The sequence below is a fragment of the Mycteria americana genome, chromosome 13, assembly GCF_035582795.1.
Source record: "Mycteria americana isolate JAX WOST 10 ecotype Jacksonville Zoo and Gardens chromosome 13, USCA_MyAme_1.0, whole genome shotgun sequence".
NCBI lineage: Eukaryota > Metazoa > Chordata > Aves > Ciconiiformes > Ciconiidae > Mycteria > Mycteria americana.
This window is the reverse complement of record NC_134377.1, coordinates 13,617,927-13,639,622: the sequence shown is the minus strand read 5'-3', so window position 1 is coordinate 13,639,622 and position 21,696 is coordinate 13,617,927. Positions and strand designations below refer to the sequence as shown.

The following is a 21,696-nucleotide window of genomic DNA, read 5'->3' as shown; positions in this document are numbered from 1 at the left end:
AACCCAACAGGCTGATTCAGTTGCAGATTTAGAAATTGTTCAGTGGTAGATGTTGGCTGGTGGCTTTTAAACTGAGAAATAGTGCAGATCTTACATCCCAGATACTTACATCCCAGCATGTCAAAGGACACACCAGAAATATTAAGGAAAAAATGTGCTCAAAAGGGAGTGTAGCAATTCTTGTGTTTGAAATCAGGCCAGTTTTGCCCTTGGGGACTGTGTTATCGAAGGCAATGCTGAGCACAAGCCCGTTACAATAAAAGGGGGGGGAAGTTTTGGAGAAGTCAATATACGACATTCAAATTACTTTCCTGTTTACTGTCCCAACAGTTGCAAAACGTCGAAAATAGAGAGGAAAGCCTAAAATACAGAATGAACTTCATTATTACAAAGAAAAGTCTGATAGAACAACCATTCAAATCAATAGAAAATTTGTCACTGGTTCTCATGGGAGCAGGATCAAGCCTATACAAAGCAGAGTTTCCCAATAACAAGTAGTTAAAAATATTACCCTCTTTTTTTCTATAAATTTAAGTCCTTTGATGACCAATTATGGATTCAAAGATATGTCCATAATCACTGGGCTGGCAGGAATGATTATTATGGACTTCAAGCACAGATAAGTCTGACTTTAAAATAGCCTGCTGCAGTATATTACAATATATCCTGAAAGCCACAAATGAGAACAAACAGTACCAAAATTCATAGTAAATTGAAAATACCTTCCCCCCCCCCGCTTCACCCCTTTTTACAGCTCTCATAAATCTTTTAGTAAATAAGTAAATCACAGAGGTACCAAAGAAACTGGCAAACTAAGAGGTAGTTTATGTAACAAATCATCTTTGTCTGCAAGCACGTCTTGCTGCTGCGGGCAGCACTGTGCAGTTCTGGAATGTGAAGCCACGTACGGCTGTCGGGTGCTGTGCCAACCTTCCTGCTCTAGTCCCAGGACCCAAGAGAAAATGGGTCTGGCACAGGACTGTTTGGCCATAACAGCTTATCTGAAAGCAATTCAGGTACTTAGAGGGCAGTACAAAACATGCCCTATACCCCTCACTTTACCCAAGCATCAACACTCCATTTGCTTTTTGGCCCCCTGATCATTATGTAGTCAATAGACATGTTGATCTTTCAGTCTTAAGAAAGCTTCCATCTTAACAATTTTATACTCTGTGTATATAACTAATCTTGGCTTTATGAACATGTATGTGCATGTCACATGGACCTGAATACATTCAGATTGGTATAACTGGAAAGAAAACTGCCACTGCAGTTTGGTTAGGATGCAACACGATCAGAACATTTGATGTAAGCTCTGTGTGGTGGAGTGCTCCACTGTGCACAAGAAATCATCCTCCCTTTGAGGCCTTATAACAACAAAAATTTTGTGTCTGCTCAAGGAGTATATTTCTCCTATGTGATCTTACAAAATGATACTAGTCTGTGATGAATTGGTACACTAGAGACAGTGTGCTGAATTAGATAAATTTGATAGTTTGAAGTAGCAGGCAACTCCTGTGATGTTGGTATGTTTGAATAGAATAATAATGCATGTCTTACTATCTCTTCTAAAAAGAAACCAAGAGAAACCCAAATCTAATTACATATCCATCATTAAAGTGCTCTACACGGACTGCTGGGTATCAGCTGTAGTCTTGCAATTCACTGGAGTCTGAGGACAAGATTCTGATAGGCTTTTCTTTCACTTTCCCATGAATGATGTTTCTTCACATAGTCTTTGGCCCTTGCTACAATTTCTCTTTCCATAATGGGGTCATTCATCAAACTCTTGGACAGCACAACAAACTCCTAGAAAAGATAAAGAAAATAATAAGTTAAAAGTTCCTTGAAGTTCTAATGATACTGAAATAGCTTGTACCCGTATCTTGATTTCAGTAAAGCACTTCAACTGTGAGCCAATATATGAAGCTGTTCAATGTCATTTTTCAAGGCCAAGTACTATAGTTTATTCATAAACAATGATCAGTAAATAATTATTTTATATATTACTTTATGCAGCCCACCAACTAAGACATTTAAAATCAAAGACAATCCGAAGACCGTTAGGGCAAATATGGGCAACAAATTTAATGACACGAAAATTGTTTGCTACCCAAGTGTTAGAAAACCAGGCTGGTTATAAATGAAATAATTCACCTGGTTTCCTGCATGGAGGACAGCTGGCATCAGATTGTTTGATCTCAGCTCAGCTAAACTTGTATCTCATTGTTACTGTGACATCTTTAGTTAATTTGATGGTAAAACTAAAAAACTCACTACATAAATATAGTCACAGTATAAAGATAAGAGCAGGCATGCAGCAACAAGCTCTTCTGAAGCAGTTGCATCTGGGCAGTTAGCCCAGATCACTGTTAGCTCAACAAGCTCTGCAAAAAAGCCATATATGAATTTCCTTTAACTTTACTGGGCAGAACACTAGACCTTGCAGATTACAACTACTCCTTTCCCTGCTCCTCTGCCACTCTAATTTAGTTGTAGGGAAAAGAAATTGTGAATTTCAAACATGTGAAAGGAGATTTGATGTCTGAACTAATCTATTCTGAGCAGCTGGTCTAATTTTTTATCAAGAGACAACTTCCAATACTTCAGCTTGATTACAAATGTACTCAGATCTTTGCAAAATAGTGTCTTGGTTCAGCTCAGAAAAGCGGATAGCTATTGTGTCAATGGAAAATTAAGATAATACATTACTACACAATTGGTAGTGAAGATCAGTGCATAGGGACATGGGGGACAAAAAAGGATGGCAGAAGGAGATACATTATTTACGCAATCTGTCAGCTATGAAAGGAAATATCAAGACCAGACAAATAAGACCAGAGTTCCTATCAACACTAGGTTAACTAGCAAACTATACTTGAAAACCTAAGTACACAGTGTATATAAATACATACACAGATATAAAATCTTTGGTTACCACAGAATCAATGTTGCTGTTGTAATGCAAGTGATGGTTATGCATAATACATAACTATAATGTGACCCCTGGGAAACACTGATATGTGAAATCACATTGAACTTGTTATAATCACTGCTTTGACTCTCACTGACAAGACAAACTATCAATATATGCATCACTGCCATGAAATTTAAATAGTCAGAGATGCACATCAGTTCTGTTGGAAAGGTTTGTAACTAGGTAATAGAATAAGACGATTTTCATACATGCATATCAACGATAACCTCTTATTTTACGTAAAATCAATACTGCTTGTAATCTTTGCTCTGTCCACACAACACTGAAAGAGCGGCCTCTGGAATAGCCACGAGGCCACATGCTTCGCATCCAGCCTGCTTTCCATCCACAACTACCTTGCATTCAGGTATGTGCCAATTTATCTAGTGTATTCAGCTCCTTACTTGGGACCCATGTGGTTTGAAGAGGGTGTTTCCTGACTGCTTGTGAGACTGTCCCTAAAGAAGATAGGTGAGTCTGGTCTAGAGAGTACCCTGCGGCTGCGTCTATCAGGCACTGCAGATACAGCCAATGACTCCAACTTTAGAGACACGTTCTTTTCCTTCCTCCCTATCTGCGGAGAATACAGAACAGGGAAGGTGGGAGTGTCTTACATGACTTATGCTGGCTTCATCCAATTGCCTGTATAATCACAGTAATAAATACTGTTCACACTGAACTACATTCCAACTTTAATTTTATGCTCCTGTGGAGGATTTTATTTAAAGTAATGTTTAAAAATAATTTATGTAAATTACCTAAGAACAGAAGCAGCAATGTAACATTTCTTGACAGGTAGTCCTATTAGCATTCTTTTAAAATGTGGATATAGAGGACAAAAACTTGGAAAACATGTAAATGGTAGAAGAAATGAGATCCTTATTCATAGTTACAATACTTAATGCTGGGGATAATTTCAGGAAAATGCCAAACTGAGTCCAAAGCATGAAAGTTGAGAAACTGCAGGAGGGAGAAATAGCAAATGGAAAAATACCAGGAGACAGAGAATATGGACTTCTCAGCTTTATCCCTACTGCCAATCTGCTAATCAAATGTGACCACCTACAAGTCACCTGCAATCTGACTGGAAACCAATGGGAAGATTCACTATGACTTATCTGGATTTTGCCTCATACTCTTTGAGCCTAGCTTGTTTTCAGTTTTGGGTGCTCAGCTTTAGATAGTGATAACTTTTTCAGGTGCCTCCCTTAACTCCAACTGACTTGCATTTCAGTTGTAGTTTTGTGGTAAGTCTGAAGCATGGGCTCCCACTTGCAGAATGCAGACATTCAGAGCTCTTTCAGAAAATCGAGCATTTCGTTTTTCTTTTCTAGAAGCCCATGATATACAAACTACTTATGGTGTGATAACATGTCTCTTTATCAGCTGTTATGCTGTAAGTATTTGTGCAAGTGATGTTTGCACAAATATTTGTGCACTCTCACATTTTGTTGTAGATGTGAAGCAAGCTTCACTTCTGGTGAAAGAGGAGCAAGATTCACAAATTACTTTTCAATTATCAAACATAAGGGTATGCACTTCAGCAGCCAAAATGAAGGAGGTGATATGCATGCTATCGCACTACTTGGGGGACATATGTATTTGTAATAGGCCTTTTGTTCACATACAGAAATGGGTATAATTACTATATATGTGACAGAAAACCACTGTAAAACTTGAACCTCAGTAGTTAGCCACAACCCAGAAAAAGCAGGGGAGAAGACCATCTTATGTACATCCAGAACTGGTATTACAGGTGCCCTTTTTACAGGTAGTACTTCACTTCAAACACAGGCATTTTTCAACAGCAACATCCATAATACACTTTTATCCTGGTAAATTGACCAATCATCTTGAAAGAAAATGTCAGCTTCTTTATATAGTACCTAAAAGAAAGTCTGTATAATATTTTGCAGAGACCCAGAAATACAGGTATCTGGGAGATAAAGCTAGAAAATGAGTGCACTGAGTAAAAAGAATGAATATTCCTTCAATTACCATGAGAACTACACCGGTGCCGCAGCTCACGCATAAGCATAATGAAAATAAGATGCATGGTTAATATATTATTTATATAATGAAAGTAAGTCTGCAATTAAACCATTTCATATCAGCTTCAGCAGATAAAAGAACATGATTCTTAAACAACAGAGAATCACCCCAGGGAAGGCAAATGCCAGATGTAAATTCAGAATAGCGACAGATCTACCTAGTGGCAGGCAAAGCTCAGAAGTTAGCTGGCACATCTGTGTAGTTCACAGGGCAACGGGCCAGTATTTCTAGGGGAGTACAAACAGTGATTGCTGGCACTGCCAAAAACTGCAAATTAGTCTATTCAGTGTGAAGGTTCAATGGTCTAAAAACTTTGGCTATATTCTAGCTTGAAGCCCTGATAGAAATGGCATTGACCCATGTTTGGCAGAGGAGACCAATGTACCTTCAATGTATTGCTGCCTGTACTCAGCTGCTGCGTTTCCCTCTTACCACTTCAAAAGTTGTCTCTGCTAACAGTAGTCTTTCCAGGTCCCACTCTCTCTCAAACTCTGTTTATGCTTGGCCTCTCTCTTACTGGCTTTTAATTTATTTACCTCCTTCTGTGAGCTTTTACATATGCTGAGCATATAATTTTGAAACGTAGGATGCTGAATAACTCTTTGCGTCTTCCCTTGTAACGTGGTTTTGCGTTATTTATTGCCCAAAAGGCGCTGGCTATTCTTATCTCTCACTTACTTGTTTATTTCAGGTCCCATTAACTCAGTGGCAAATATTCCATAAACTTGTCAATTCAAGTAGTGGCAGGATCAAACCATGATTTGAAAGTAATGTGCACAGATGATGTAGTATCAAGGACAAAACGTTTCATAGCTTTCACATTTACATTAACTGTTTCTACCTGAGTATTGCCTTCAGTGATTGGCAAGGCTTTTGCTACTTCCAGTAATGAAGCTTCAGCCTATGTGCAAATGGTTAATGATGGCTCCAATTATGCACAAAATTTCCTACTTTCTGTAAGCCACAAAAGCTCACTTTCAGCAAGAATAAAAGAAGAAAACCAACAGCATTGACAATTTAAAATGATTCTCATTGTGTAATGGTCAATTTCTATCCCTCTAATTTAGCTTTCAAAAGATAAGATAGTCCACAGAGCAGACACAATTGCTCATATCTAAGCTAACCGTATTGTAAAGCTTTCCCTCCCCAGATCAGTAACACCTTGAAAATAAGCAATGCTTTCTACTCTTGACCTATGATACAGTCTGCATCATCACAACCAGATAGGATCCACTAAACTTAGCAATGAAAATTTCTTTGACATTTTCACAAAAATCTTTGGTGGCCCAGATTCTTCAAGACAGAGACAGACTTTCCCAAGCACCTGAATACAATACTAATCTCTCTGTATGATTAAAAGCATCTTCTTGAACTAACCTGCTGCAATTGAGGTTACAGCAGAAAACAGTTTACCAGATACTTAAGATGTCAATGTAATCAGAGTAACAAAAAACCAGAAAACTTCTCACCAGAATATATGTTTTCCCATCCCTGTTGTCAGACTGAATCTTCTAAGGCGGTATTCAAAGTGCCATGGGCAGACTATTCCTTCTTCCAATAATAAAAAATATAAGGAATATCTTGAAACTGTAAGTGTTCTAACTTAATCACATTTCTTTGATCTCATATAACTCTCAACCTCCGATAGACTGTATACAGTGGTTTAAAAACTCTATTTGATATGGCTTGGGGAGATAAGGAACAAGAGTAAATGGTTACTTTATTTTTGAAACCATGAGTGATGATGATTGGCATTCTGAGCTCCTCTCTGCAAGAACAAAGTTTTTCAACAACTCCGCAGTGGGATTAGATTATTAGCCTGCAAACAAGTATTTTCCTGACTCATCTGCAAACTTTGATAGTTCATACATTATTTGACACCAATGAAAGTATAAAAGGGCTTTTATTAAATGAGATACAATTGCTGTTTTACAGAGAAAGCAGGGATATTACTTTCCTTTCTAAGATAGGGTAACTGCACAAACATTAGTCATTCCGGTACAAATATCACCTAGGAGTATGATAGCAAATATGGTAATGCAAGTTACCATCTTTACTCAAAAGAGATGGTGCGTACTACTGAAGTAGAATAACAGCAAAAAGGGGGTCAATGAGCAGCAGCAGAATAGGGGGGGTTCTGATCTTTGGCACAGCATGTTGCAGAGAAGGGAGGTCAGATAGAAGGGGTTTCTATAAACTAAGATTATAGCATTCTAGACATATTTACAGCCTGTGACTCTAGTTCTGACACAAAAGAAAGTCCTTAGCCATTTGTACCGAGTCCCTGATGTCACTGAGACTACTTCTGTGCTTAAAATTGCACTTTCCTTTAAGTGAGGAAATACATAGCATATTTTTAATTGATCTTGCATTCCAAATAAACACTTGGAATGTCAGATGCTTGGAGATCACAGAAGAGGCTTCTTACAAGGATGTATGATGAAGTTAATTGGGTCTCTGGTATGAATAATGCATTTGAATTCCAAGCCAAATATAACCGGCATGTTAAGGGAAACAACAGAATGTATCAGAATTCGTATCAGGAGAGCCATCAGTCTGAGTGTTCAACATGATCATATATCCTTGACGTTTTGAAGAAGCATATGGAAGTCAATGGGCTTTTTGCAGGGAATACATGTACAAATAATTTTATAAATAGCTTTACATCTCAGCCTCTGCTAGCCTGGAAGTACCCCATTTCCAAGGGATATTGCAAGAAGACGGAATACTTTCGTAACAAAATAAATTCCAGAAGTTAACACAGAAACTTTGTTGTAGAAACCACTGGAAACATTGAATATTCCAGGGGGAAAAAAACCCAAAAACACAAAAAAACATGAGCTGCAAGAATTTTCTATTTAAAAAGCCTCCAAAACTAACAGAGAAAACTCACCTTCCTGAAACACAACTTAATAGGCTGCATTAATCACACATTCCACAAAGTAAATAAATATGATAAATTTTCTACTTTGCAAAATTATCAAATGGACTATTCTAGTAGGGTTTTTTAAATCTTGAGTTGGATAAAAACACTAAAGGAATCTGTGTCTGAAAGTCACCTTCCACAACTTATACAAATATGTAAAAGCAAAGCCATAATGCAGGAAAATATACTGAAATGAAAATTTCCAGCATTTAAATACGGGTAGTGTTCCCTCTCTCCCCACTCTTGCTTATCTTCACAGAAACTCCATTCTAACACTTTGCTTAATTTTAGTCATTAATTATTTTCTGACTGAGCAATATCTTGGACCTAATAATGCTTTATATTAACACTTACTGCTAGAAATTATAGATAAGGTATTATCTAAAACTTCAGCCTCATAGTTCTCTTTCGGTTAGCTACTGCTTGTCTAATATGAGCTCATATTTCAGTCAGTACTTGAAGGGAAATGCGACATATGCATAGCATCTCTTCCAGGGTTTGCTTATGGAATCTTCAAAACTACACTGCAACAGGTTGATGAGAACCGAGCCCCATTCAGATGGCAGGCTCTAAAGCAGCACAGGCTAGACAAACATTCAGCAAGGCTGACACCTAGTAAAAGTTTAGTGAACTGCAAAGTGAATGTGAGACTACAGCAGAGCTTCAAGAAAGGCAGTCTAACACCTAGAGGTTTAGGAGAACCTGAGAAAAACTGCTGAAAGTAAAAGCCAAGTTTCCAAACAGACATAAGCCATGTAACGGAAAATGAACCTAACTTTTGGAAGGAAAAGGTCTAAGGATTTGTTGTTTTCTTACCTGGGGATCTGAAAATAGCAGTCCTGTTTCCTTATGTTTTATTATTGCTGCATTCCCAGGAATGTTCCTTGCCAGCACTGGAATATCTAAATCCATTGCCTGCAGGAATATAGAGAAAGGAAACAACAGTTTATCAGGATTCAGGGATTTTGAGATGTTAATGACAACAATTTTAAAATGAAAAGCAGAAGCAACAAACCAAATTTCTTTCCCATCTCTCCAACTTTTTAGTTGAAAAACACCATGTCTAAGGTGATGTCCTATGTGGAACTTCTCTGAAGTATTTTGTTTATATTTTGTCATACATATATATATGCTTTATATTTGTTAGTCTTGTAGCTTGGAACATATTATCAGAAGCAATCAATCCAGAAAGTCAATGGATAGCTGTTTCATCCTTTATTCTTTTCCACCTCAAAGTATGCAGTTTGTTTCTGATTGGAAGCTCCTGACATATGGCAGGCTTGAAGAGGATAAAATTAAGGTTCAGATCAAAGGTTGTCACTGTAACTCCTACTGTTATTGTGTACAGATAAGAAGATTAGTTCATAGCACAAAAAGCCAGTTCTCCCTAACAAGGTATCTGTTCTCGTTCCATTAAAACACATTTTTTCACAGATTTTCTACAACGTGCAGAACTGGAGAGATGTGGGCAGTTCAACGACAGTGAAGGTGACCGTGGAAATCACTTGGCTCCTTCTCCTCAGTTCTGATTCCTACTGGTCATATAGGACTCTGGAAGGAGTTTTTCTTTTGACAGCATCTGTTACTATAGCCTGTCTTGGGCTTTGAGCATTCAGGGAATGCAGGGAAGCATGCAGTGATGCAGCTTCCGACTGAACTATACCAAGGAGGGGAGAGAAAAGGTTATGCTTTCAGAACACATTATGCTTTCAAAACATATTATCTACAAAGCTATTGGTATGGGACTCCTCAGAGACCAAGGAATACATCTGAAGAAGTAGGATTTGTTTCCACATAAATTATGAGCTGGTTGCTTGATTTATTTATTCATTTATTTGTATGTATATATATGTGTGCGTGTATGTATATACATAACAAAAGGAAAGGAAGTTTGGGGTCTCAACACCATAGCATTTCAGGTTGCCTGCAGAACCAGGAGCAGAGACACAGCACAGCATCTGTTCAAAGCTAGTAAATCATTTCCAAGAGACCTAACGCCTGGCAACTTTTAAAAATACAGCTTAGATTTTGAAGTAACTAGTGTGCAAACCCTGGCCACTCAACTCTGTTACTCATGCATATCCTGATCTGAAATTTTAATTACTGTTGATGAATTTGGAAGTCTTGAGATGCACTGACTGTAAAACCAGAAAAACTCATATTGTACAATTATCATAGTGTCAAACAAGAGAAGGAAATTCACTCCCCCAAATCTTCAATCTGTTTCATACTGATTCCCTGTCACTTCAGAGTGAATGCATTTTTAATTACTGTCATTACACTCCCGGATGGGGAGCAATTTTGCTTCAGTCTACATAGCAAGAAAACAAAACTCCAAGGAGAAAACCATGCTTTTTATAGCTCGGACAAAACGGAAGACAAAAACACCCTCACTGATAACGTACAGAACCAATTATGTTTTGAACAGTGAGGGACTGCTGTGACTTAGCAACATGTCTTAATAGCTTAAAATATCCAAGAGAAACCCTGTTTAAATCACCACTGCAGATGAATTTACTCTGGATGAAGAAATTCCATAGTCTTTCTGGCATGAACATCTGCTTTGCAGCAGTTAGCTCTAAAAATAATAACAGCCTGTAATGAAATAACCTGTTCTACATTTTGTATCAGAAACTACTGGATCAGCTGGAGGTAATTCAGACAAATAGATTAATGAAGTGAACACAAACCAGAATAAATAAATGAGAAATATAAAAACTACAGACCAGATACAACAACCAAATAAAGTTGTTGAGATACAACTTTTTTTAAAATAAAAAAAAAAGTAATTTTGGTGAGAAGAAATACAGTTTTTGGTCATCCACAAATTGTTTTGTCATTTGCTCGGACTTCACTGGTAAACAAAACAAATCTGTTTTCCAAAGGTAGAGGTACAAAAACATACGATGACAGTATCTACTTATCAGTAAAGCAAAGTTCATAGAACTTCAAAGTTCGCTGAGGAAACAAGAGATACCAGTGCCCTACTCTGCCTGACAGGTTTTGAACCTGCAAGTCGAGGAAGTTGATTCTGGCTCTAATTACCCAACTATAGACCTAACACGGGGTTCCCACAGAAGCACCAGCATCTCAAAGAGAGACAGAATTTCTGATTCAGCTCTTTTTCAGCCCTTCCTATTAAGTGCCCTTGTGGTCAGTCTGCTGGCTGTTGATTTCATTCAAACATGCTCAATGAATAGGGAATGAAGATATTTTACTTGAACTTCTGAACTGAAAATCAAGAACTTGATAGTGGCAGTGAAGTGTGGCAGCGTTCATTGTCACCTGCCTAAGGCCCTCTCCTCACCTCTCTGTATTTCTCCTTTTAAAAAAACCAAAACTGTAGGAGTATTTCAGGTCTGGCTACTTTCCAAAGAAGCGATTGTACGTTCAAGGGAAAGAGCACCATTAAAAAAAAGAAAGAAAGAAAGAATGAAAGAAGAAAACACACAAAACACAGCACAACCACACCCGGACTGATGGTTGGAAGTGCCACTATCCCCACAATAGTTACCTGCAAGACAGAGAGGAGTTTGGATTCGAGCACGTCAGATGCAGTGAAGAGTGGACACTGTGCTGTTGGGCTGCACGTGGACAGTGACCATCAACTATGTGAGTGCCCTGTGGCAGTTCTGTGTTGGACTGTACCTAACGGTGTGATTGCTTAGGCTGGCACAATATTGCTGTACTGCAGTTTAGACTGAACTGTAGCGCACATTTAAAAAAAAACTCGTCACGAGATATGTTCATTCACTTCTGTTTCTGAATGCTACATAGTTGATGACTCATTGAAGTTGATCACCGAGTTTATATTTCATTTTCCATAATTTCTAAACTCTAAAGGGAAAGACATTTGTTCTGTCTCATAGAGTTGGAGGGCAGTAACTGCTACATAAAAAACTTTGGGGTCCCAAAGCACATCGGTACCAATGAATTACAGCTACTGAAACACAGAACAGATGGCCAAATACATAAGATGAGGGGCTGGCTTTATACCAGCTAGCCTTAAACAAATGGATTGGGCTGTAAATAATTACTGCATGAAGTAGCTTAGAATTTAATTTAGATACTTAGTCTATTTTTAAGCAGTAAAAAGAATAATTTGCATTGTTGAAAATATGTATAATTTACTGACCTAGGTTCCACAAATAATAGCATAAAATAACATTTTAGTCCATTGGCCATCTGTTTTGTTACATTATTCTGACTGCAACTGTGTTTTAATGCTATTTCAGAAGGATGCAGGGTGTGAATTTCAGCTTTGGAAGCATGTTACACAATAAGCATTTCTAACTAGCAGTATAAGGCTTATCGAGTAAATAGAGGTTTTATTTACTATTTTGTCTTCTGGATTGTCCCTCATTTTCTCCCTCCTAGCCTATATATCTTTTTGTTGGTCCCTCTTCAATTTTACTGTTCTACAACACCCCTTCATTTTTATTTTTTTATTTTTATAGTTCGCTGTGGCTTATATTCCAAACTACTAGGCCTGTACTTCACATGTTGTCTAAGACTGGATTTTGCCCTACAGCAGAACAGAATCTGGCCATCTTCCTTTTCTATGATGATTTTTTTTAATTGGCTTCTTTTTGGTAAAAGCATAACAATCTAATGATTTTTACAACAGTTGGAATACTCTTGAGAGCACAGAAAAAGTACTCTGATGAAATGGTGCTGGAGTCAAAACCTTTTTCTTACCAACTATATATAGAGAACATGTAAAATTTTCCAGTAGTAGTGCCTTTTTCACCATCACATGCCCAGGAACATGCAGAACTCCTGAGTTTTCTGCGGAAGAGATGTATTTTAAATGCTTGCTATAATGCTTGTTTTCTCTTCTTCAAATGCCAAACAAAAAAATAGATCAGTTAGGCAAAATCTCTGAGATATCAGTACCAGATGACAAAGTAATTAGTTATGGTTTCTAGTTCTTTCATACCTTAAGGCAGGTTGAAATAGATATGATTATATATTTATCTCATTTATCTATTATATATTTATCTCATACTAAAAATACTGTTTACAGATTCATGACCTTGTTAAATTTTGAACTTTCAAGAGAATGAAAGCTGCATTTCCAAATTCAAGCAAGATGTTATCTCCAGCCTAGGACCAAAAGATTTTATATACATAGTTTTCTGCCTTATTAATTTAACAAGATCTTAACAGATGGTCCTTCCTACCGCTGGCCATCTCAAGCAGGGACTTGACTTTATCAGGTTGACACTTCCTCTGAGAAACACATTTTTACAGTAGGGTATTTTATAACCATGTCATCAAATCCCACCGTACAACTGTCTAATAAAGAGACATACAATACCAAAACCCTTATAACTTTAGAAGAAGAATTCTGAGGTACTAAACAGGTCTGAGGTACTAAAAAGTGAAAGTGTCAGATTGTTTCTCAAGAGATAACTAAAGATCTGATTCTGCCTGTAGAAAGTCCTGCCTCAGATGGGACCGGAGCTGTTGTCTCACAGCCCCTGTGCCACGCCTATTGGACTGTCCTTCCTACGATGCAAGATTTCAGTTTGCACCTGTAATTGGTAACCCATTTGCTTGTAACCAATACGCACCTGAACTAGCATGCTCAGACTTCTGAAAGCATGCCAGCTCTTTTTATGCCCGTTACACGACTTCCACGATAAACTCCAAGTTATGAGTTATCAGTGCAGAGATTAGGCTGTCCTTCCTCCACTATTCAACAACAAGGCAATATAGGACTGAGGCTGGTGCAAAGAAGTGGGTTACATCTATGGTTATAGGTTTTCCAGGAGGAAATATTCCACTTCAGAATATTTGAAATTGCATTTTATCTTCAACACATGATTATGCATGAACACAAACCAAACCTGACTATTACGTTTGACATTATTCCACCAATGTAATAACAGAAGAAAGGAAGCAGGATCTTTTTCTCTTCTCTTTATGAAAAGTTACCATGAAAAAGTACAAGGAAATAGCTAACAGCCTACTATAGGTCAAGTCTTGCACTTAGAAGAGACAATTTAATTTTTCCACTATGGTCAATTGCTAGTTTATTTTAGCATGTTTAGCTGTTAAACTCAGATTAAGACTTAAAGGTAGATTAAATCTTGATTAACTTTGTTTTTAGCAAAGGTAGTGTCTTCAGTAGAATTAAATGTATCAATCATAAGACTAGCTTAGGACATGATATGAACAGCAACAGGTAAGATAAAAAAGTAATACTAACTAATCTACTATATATGTAAAAAAATACATATATCTATAAATAAATTCAGCATGAAAAATTAAAATAAATACTTCTTGATGATTCATCCTATTATATATATTTTTCTCATGTAAGAAAAACAACAAAATGGAGGAAGCTAACGTTGCAAGTGTACATAAAGACATCCTGCATAGAATGCTCTTTTGCCAGACTAGTCTTGTAATTCTCAGAGAAAGAGAAATATAACAGGAAGTATTTACTATTCTGTTTGTGTAGTAATTTTCAGTGAGAAGAACAGTTGTTGGAGGGTTTGTTGTTTTTTTGTTTTTTCTGACAGGTCTGGGTATGAATTGGGAATAAATTACTCAACATCACTGTGTAGTGGAAACTTAAAGGAACAGCTTTCCACTGGAGGTGGTATTTGACTATTTAATAGCCCTGATAGGATAATTGAATAGTTCAGCCACACAGAGAAGAGCTCAAATAAAAACTTTCCTTGTTGATTTAGTCTTATAGTTAACAGATTCAAAACTTGTCAGAATTGCAACTTCAAAAGAAGAGAGCAAAAATCAATAATTCCTCAAACAGGCTCAACATTATGTTGGAAGTAACCTGGCATTACCTTTTTCCTTTGAGTTAGCAGATATTTGTTAAGACACTGAACTTACAAGATTGCTCCCTCTCCTGATAAAAGCTAAGGGAAGTGCCTTTTAACTGCTCAAATCTGATGGGAAAATTTTGGGGAAAACTATACCAATTGTCCCATCAGTCCTGAGTTTGCATAGCAATTTGTATCAGGCCAAGCACACTTGCACTTCTGTTGCAGATGCTGTGTCTCTTAACAGTCTTTCTGGTTTGCTTTTTTCCCCCCTTTCTTCCCCACTTCTCTAACTCACTGACACTCTCAGGAAATAAATCAGATTGTTTTTTAGTCAACTGTTATGTGAGTAGTCCTGAAGGGAACATGTAACTGGTGAGGAGGAGGTGACAGTTACTTAACTTTTACTTCTCTGAGTCACTGACTTAGTTGTGGCTATGTACTGTGTTGGTACACTACATTTCATCTCAACTACCAAACATACAAAATTTGTCTAGCCTGCCACACTGATAAGTTTGGAAATGTCACGGTCTGTAGTAATTGTTGTTTATAGAGTATTGTTGCTGTGAAACAGCATCTGCTTCCACCCCTGAGCATTGGCATTTTAGAAAGGAAATACACATTTGCTGTCTTACCATCACCTAACTTCCATAATTCTTACAATGCTCACTTATTTCTTACTTACGAAGGGCTTTCAGGTGTGTGGAAGAAAAGCATGCTGGAAATGCAACATGTGATTATTCATTAGAAACAGAAATAGGAGATTCATTAATACAAATCATGCAATAGTTTCTGTGATCTTCTGAGGTCATCACGAACCAACGTTCAGCAGTCACCAAAAAAAAAGTAATAGTAAAAGGCGTCTGCCCAAAGAACTTAAGCATTTGATACTAAGCAGCGCCCTACTTTGACAGGTATGAAATAAACCTGGTTATTAATTTTCAGTACTGATGGCAAAAAAAATAACTGAGCGTGTCATTCATTCATTAATAATTTCAGAATTAAATAACCAAATACAGCTCTTAGATTGCTTTTTGAAAGGATGTAAAAATAAATGAAAGTCTACTCTAGCAACATTATAAGGAAGTGGATGTTGAAGCAAGAATAGTGACAACCCCAGTAAATCAGAATGATTCTTATATCTCAGGTCTGTATTGTTAATTTAACAGGATTGATAAAATTACATTCTGTCTTTTAAAAAATAAATAGACAAGGCATAAACAACTGTCAGTTCAAGGGAAGAAAACTTTAATTACTAACACTTGCAAAAAGAAATATTTTAGTTTGGTCTTCACTAGCTTTGAAACATGGACATAAAATGTTGACACACATTTCCAGTGATAAAAAGCGATTTCAGATTCACTGTAACCTCACTGAAAAACCTTACCACTAAGATGCAATTACCTCCAGAATTGCAGCAGACATCCCCTCTGAAATGGAGCTGTTCACCACAGCAAAGCACCTTTTCATAGCAGCATGAAGATCATCTTGTGGCATCTCCTGTAATAAATGTACTCCAGGTGCCCTAGAAATAAAATGCACACAAATAGGACACCTCCTACGAACGTGCTCTAACAATCCTTCCTAAAACTTAGGGCAATGATGGAAGGTGTCCAGAGCAACTCAGGCATGGTTCTGATGGTAACAATAGCTTGCCCTTGGGCAAGCCGCTTTACCATGTTTTCATTAGCTCTCTATCTGTAAATGCGGTTATAAACTCAATACAGTATACATTGCTATCTGCCACTTCATTGTCTGTTGTTCTGAAGTTTTATAGTTGATCACTTAACACCATGCTCTGTTAGCCACAATCAGTCTCCTAAATGAAGGAGCCGAGTTCAATGGATAGGGGTGCAATTTTCCCTTAAAGAATTTGTGTAATATAGGGAGGATGCACGCAGAGATTTATAAAAAACACACAGTTTAAATACTTAGGGAAATGGAGCGCTATCATCAGAATGGTCAACTGCAGGAGATGCCGACTTTTCAGATGCTGGCTTTTGGGGATGGAATGTGGTTCTGAAAGATCTCTTTGCTTCCTCTTTCATTATAAGCACTCTTCGGTTCTGAAGGGTTACATTTCTACTGTCCTCATCTTCCTCAGATTAATGAAGGTCAATCAAATCAAGGGTGAAGGGTGGAAAAATAGGGTAATTAGGTGTTCAGTCTCAGATGAAGTGAATGAGATCTTTAAGACTGGTGATCATTTTTGAAAAGCCAGCATCTCCTCCGCTTGATGAGCCTGCTCCTGCCTCTTTAACCTCAACATGAGATCACTAAGCCAGATGGAAACACAAGTGTATTTGACATTAAGACCAGCTCCCTGTCAACTAGACTTTGTTAAACATTGCTTTTCTGATTGTGCAGTAACATCCAGCTTCTGTAGAGATAAGTAACTATATCAACCGCAATATAAATGCATGATTACAGGAGCCATGTTTCCCATTAATAACCTGGTAGGAAACAAAAAATGCTATCTCTTGCTCCAAAAATGGAATTGCAAACCACATATTCTTATGCAGATTTTATTATCAGATATTAACAATCAGAAATAATATGGTTGTTCTGTTCAAGTCAGACAATTCTAGGTTCTGCAGACACACAAAAAAATCCTTCAATCTGGAAGCATATAAACTAGGGATAGAAAAAAAGCTATACAGGGTTATCTTGTCCATCTACTCATTTGCCTACCAACAGCAAGCATGCAAAGTCTTGCAGAGGCCAGGATGAAAGAAAGAATGAAAAGACCCAAAAGAATAATAAATATAAGTCACACTAAATTAAATGTGATTTAACGCAAAACATGAAGAGATCTACTGGTTATTCTGAAATTTAAAATGTGTAGAATACCTAGTCTGAGAATGTTACATGCCAAGTAATCAGTACACATTTGTTAGTCATACAGAGAGTTGTGCACGTATGTTCATTTGTATATCCAAAAGCACATTTACACACATGATTTAAAAAGCTAGTCAGCCAACTGCTTTCACCTGGAGCAGATAAAAGGCTTAACATTAATTTCTTACCTTTTAAGTTTTTCCTTAACTTCACTTGTAAAAAGTGGATCAACCTAGAAAGGAATATACACACAGGTATATGGCACTACTTAGCACTATAGCATATGGTTGAAATACCCAGAAAAGAAAAGTAAGTTTTGGCATATTTTTTACTAAATATTGAAACGCATGAATGTGCTGAGCTTTAAAATCATACCACAGATCTGTGACTTGGTAGTTACATTTGACTCTTCAGACAAACGCTCTCGTGAGTGATTGACACTCGGAATATCCAGCTGGGGGGGGAGTGCACAGTATAGCACAGCGTGAATTGACTACTGCACTCTAAACCTTTAAGTGACTACTCTAATGCAGCGGAGCTTTGGGCTACTATCAGAAGGGGAGGTTCCATTTCTTCTCCCCTGACATCCCTCTGGCTGCAGGTTCTAATTAGAGCTAGACCTATTTAACATGAATGACTGTTTTCAGATGACTCTGATAAGGCTAACGTGATTCAAATGACCGATTTGACAACTTACTGCCTACGTGAGAACAAGGCACTGAGGTGCCAGGCAACTGCCTGTCCCTTTATGTACGGAGTAACCATTGTGAGGAAGGAAAGGAACATTTCAGGCTTTAGTTAACACAGGAGGCAATCTGCATGTAAACTCAAGACAGTCAGAAAGATGTTATGCACTGACAGAAACATTTGTTTGAAAACTAATAAACACAAAATTCTAAAATATAGTCTAACATGAAGGCATGCTGGAGTTATTAAAAAGTTGTCTAAGCTGGGCAATTAACTCCAGCAGGTTTATTTACAAAGCTTAACTATGTCTGCTATTTTCATTTAACATGATTAAAAGAAATAAACAGAACTTGGAAATCCCTAACTAGACATGAAGAACAGAACTAGACTTTTTTTATTAAGGCTGACTGACTATATTAGAATAATTTACAATAGCTTGCACAGCATGCAGCAGTTGTAAGTACTGGGAACAACATGGCTTTTTTTTTTTAATGCATGTTAATATTTTGGTTTACGGGTTTTTTTCACATTATGAGATAGAGAACACTCACAAAGCATTTTAGAAAACTCTTTTGGAAAACAGTCAGAATTTATTTTATAACTATGATTGTGTACTTTGAACACAAGATTAATTATTTCATGAAAAGACGGCTTCATAAATTAAAAGATTCAAGTGAATCGCTCTTGCACTAAGGAATGAATTCCTACCAAATGCAAGAAATAAAAGGCTTGCATAACTGCTTAAGAAAGTATATTTGGTAACAGCAGGGGGAAAATCAAGTGCTCTTTCCTGAAGCACTACCTGATCCTGGCGACAGAGTATGATACAGATTCATACACTAAACCAGTATGTCATGTCACAGGTTCCTTGGATACTTCATACTGAACTTCGCAATTGCTATTTCTATGTAAATATCTTTTCAGCTTTTTCCCCAAAGTACTATTTTGATGCTGAGTTCCTTTCATGAGGAACTATACTCTGTTTCCATTAAAACAAATGGAGTACTTGCAAGTGATTTAATGAGCAGGGGGATATGGTCTTTTGCTCTTCTACCTTTAAAAGGATGAGAAAAACTACAGCCTGTGACTCATAAAATTTGTATGATATTAATTTCTATCCCATCTACTTCTGTGGCCTCATAAACAGAACAATCCTTTAAGCTGTGTTCTTCTATTGGTAGATATTCCAAGAAGCCTGGCCCGAATATGAGAATTCAGTTAAAATATTACTTTCAGGATGGGTGTAGCAATGACTTAGCGAAGTGATCCCCCTGAGCTACATTTAGGAACTTGAGGGGGCACAGTTATCTAACCACAGGCTCAATATAACAGAAATTAGATACAACATAAGCTGTTCAGTAAGTTGGAAATGCACTTAAAAGATGTGAATGCTTCCAAAGCCAAGTGACTATGGCAGGATGCCTAGCAACTTAGCACAGTCTCAGAAAAAGCTACTGAAAAGAAAAGTATGTTACTTCCACCCAAAATGTTTCCATGATCCAGTTCTTCCACAGGTAGACTGTTTGTTGCCACATTTTTTTTTTTTACCTATGAATGTGGCAGGCAAATATGATCATCAGCTACCTATCATCTTTTGTTAAAAAATCGTCCATCCAGAGGAAGAGCCTTCAGAGAGCTGCACCTTTCATCAGTTTAGCAGAGATCAGAGGAAGGCAGCTTGCGTTGTAGGAATAGTTGCTATCAGAACAGATGAGATAAGATGACGCATGGAAAGGGGAGTGGGCACATAGCAAGAAACCACACCTAACAGGACCAGGTGTGCTATTCAGGAGGCTCTACTCTGCTGACAGGCAAAGAAACATCTGAGACATGTCTGACAGTCCAGAAAGTCACAGATCAAACGCTGCACAAAGATGAAGGTGCCTGTTAAGCACAGGGCCTGCCATGATCAAAATCTAGGAAATCTTCTATAAACACACTATATTAAATTCCTGTCATATAAAAATTAACTCAGACAGAAGCAATGGTCCAGAAACATCTTCTTTATAACACTGGGACTACTGTGGCCCTCTAGACTTTGTAGGGAAAAACAGGTCTTAGTACATTTAAAGTTCTGACAGAGTACCACCCAGAGTACTAAAGAGTGAAAAGCTCTATCTGCAAGCATATTCAATACAGAGAGGAAGAATTTGCTCAATTGCTTAGTTTAGTTGTGTCAACAGCTGTTTCATTTTAGAACTAGCCCAGAAAACATACAGTAGGTAACAGCCATCCATTATAAATAGATGGGATACATGACCTGATAGGTCCTCCATCTGTGGAGGCAGCTATTCAACTAAAACTGTCTCAATAGGCATGGAAAGAAGTTGGACAGATGAAAAATAGCTGTCAATGAAAAACAGTATCATTACACACACAGCAATATTCTGTACTGCCTACAAGAACGGTTAAGAGTTACGCAGAGAGTGCAAAGTGGGCTTCAAGAGGTTACCCAACAGCTGGACACAAGTTTTGTGGCCTTTTTTAAAGTTTCATAAGCTTCTATTCTTGGAACATAGAGCTGCTGAAAATTAGCTATTGTTTCAAATTTCATTACAGAAATGAACAAAAGGAAATCTGGAAGAGGAGATAAATGCTAACATTTTTACATTATACAGGACCCAATCCTGCAACTTTACTTAGATTGCACCATTTGAGACAACCATGCATAGCAAATGTAGGGAAAATGTTATAATCTTATGGAAGCAAAGCTGAAACGAGCGTGCGGGCCTTTTGTTCTTTATATTCTTAATTAATATGATCTTAATGTGCTTCTTTAAAATATTCACAATAAACATGACTTGCTTCACAGGTAACGGCACTGATTTTCTTAAGATTTTGTGGTTTGAGAAGTAACATGAATAAGAAAAGTAGAGCTAAGTACCAATAGAGCTGAGATTTATTTTCATCGCTTAGCAGTATTTTAGTACTACGGGAGAAATACATTTTTAAATGTTTTAAGGAGGTTCAGTCCTTGATCCCGCCTATGCACTGCCACAGGGTTATTTCTGGTAGCTTACTGTAAAGATGTTAGCTTATGAAAAAATGAAGCAAATTTAAAAAGATGACTAAAATGTTTAAAATCCTCACTGGAGGCAGCAAGTGCATCTTTTGATTCTAAAGCACAGCTTCATTACACCTGCTCTAGATTTGCCTTCCACACCAGTTCACTTCCAAATCATTTTGTGTATTAGCATGGAAAAAATGCAGAAAAAAAAAATGTTAAAACAACTTTTAAAAATAAAATTCTATGCCCAAAAATTTACAAAGAACAAAACTGAATGAGAAAATAGAAAAATAGTTCTTATTTGCCCATTCAGATTTTATTTATTTTCTTATAAAACAGACTGCCTGCAAGTTTTCAGGTTCATGTGAAGATGAATCAGAGATGAGACTTACAGAGGGACATGACCACATTACCCAGA

General features: G+C 37.3%; 1 protein-coding gene across 4 annotated transcripts in view; it reads right to left on the bottom strand.

The window, feature by feature from the left end:
• Positions 1–738: 738 nt before the first annotated feature.
• Positions 739–21,696, bottom strand: part of GLT1D1 (glycosyltransferase 1 domain containing 1) — a 64,934-nt gene continuing 43,976 nt past the window's right edge. For all 4 annotated transcript variants that reach the window (XM_075516582.1, XM_075516581.1, XM_075516583.1 and 1 more), the window contains 4 exons: positions 17,773–17,816; positions 16,151–16,271; positions 8,772–8,870; positions 739–1,809 (listed from right to left, as the gene is read on the bottom strand). In XM_075516582.1, coding sequence (XP_075372697.1) covers positions 1,663–1,809; positions 8,772–8,870; positions 16,151–16,271; positions 17,773–17,816 — 411 coding nt within the window. In that variant the 3' untranslated portion in view covers positions 739–1,662. The remainder of the gene's footprint in view (positions 1,810–8,771; positions 8,871–16,150; positions 16,272–17,772; positions 17,817–21,696) is intronic.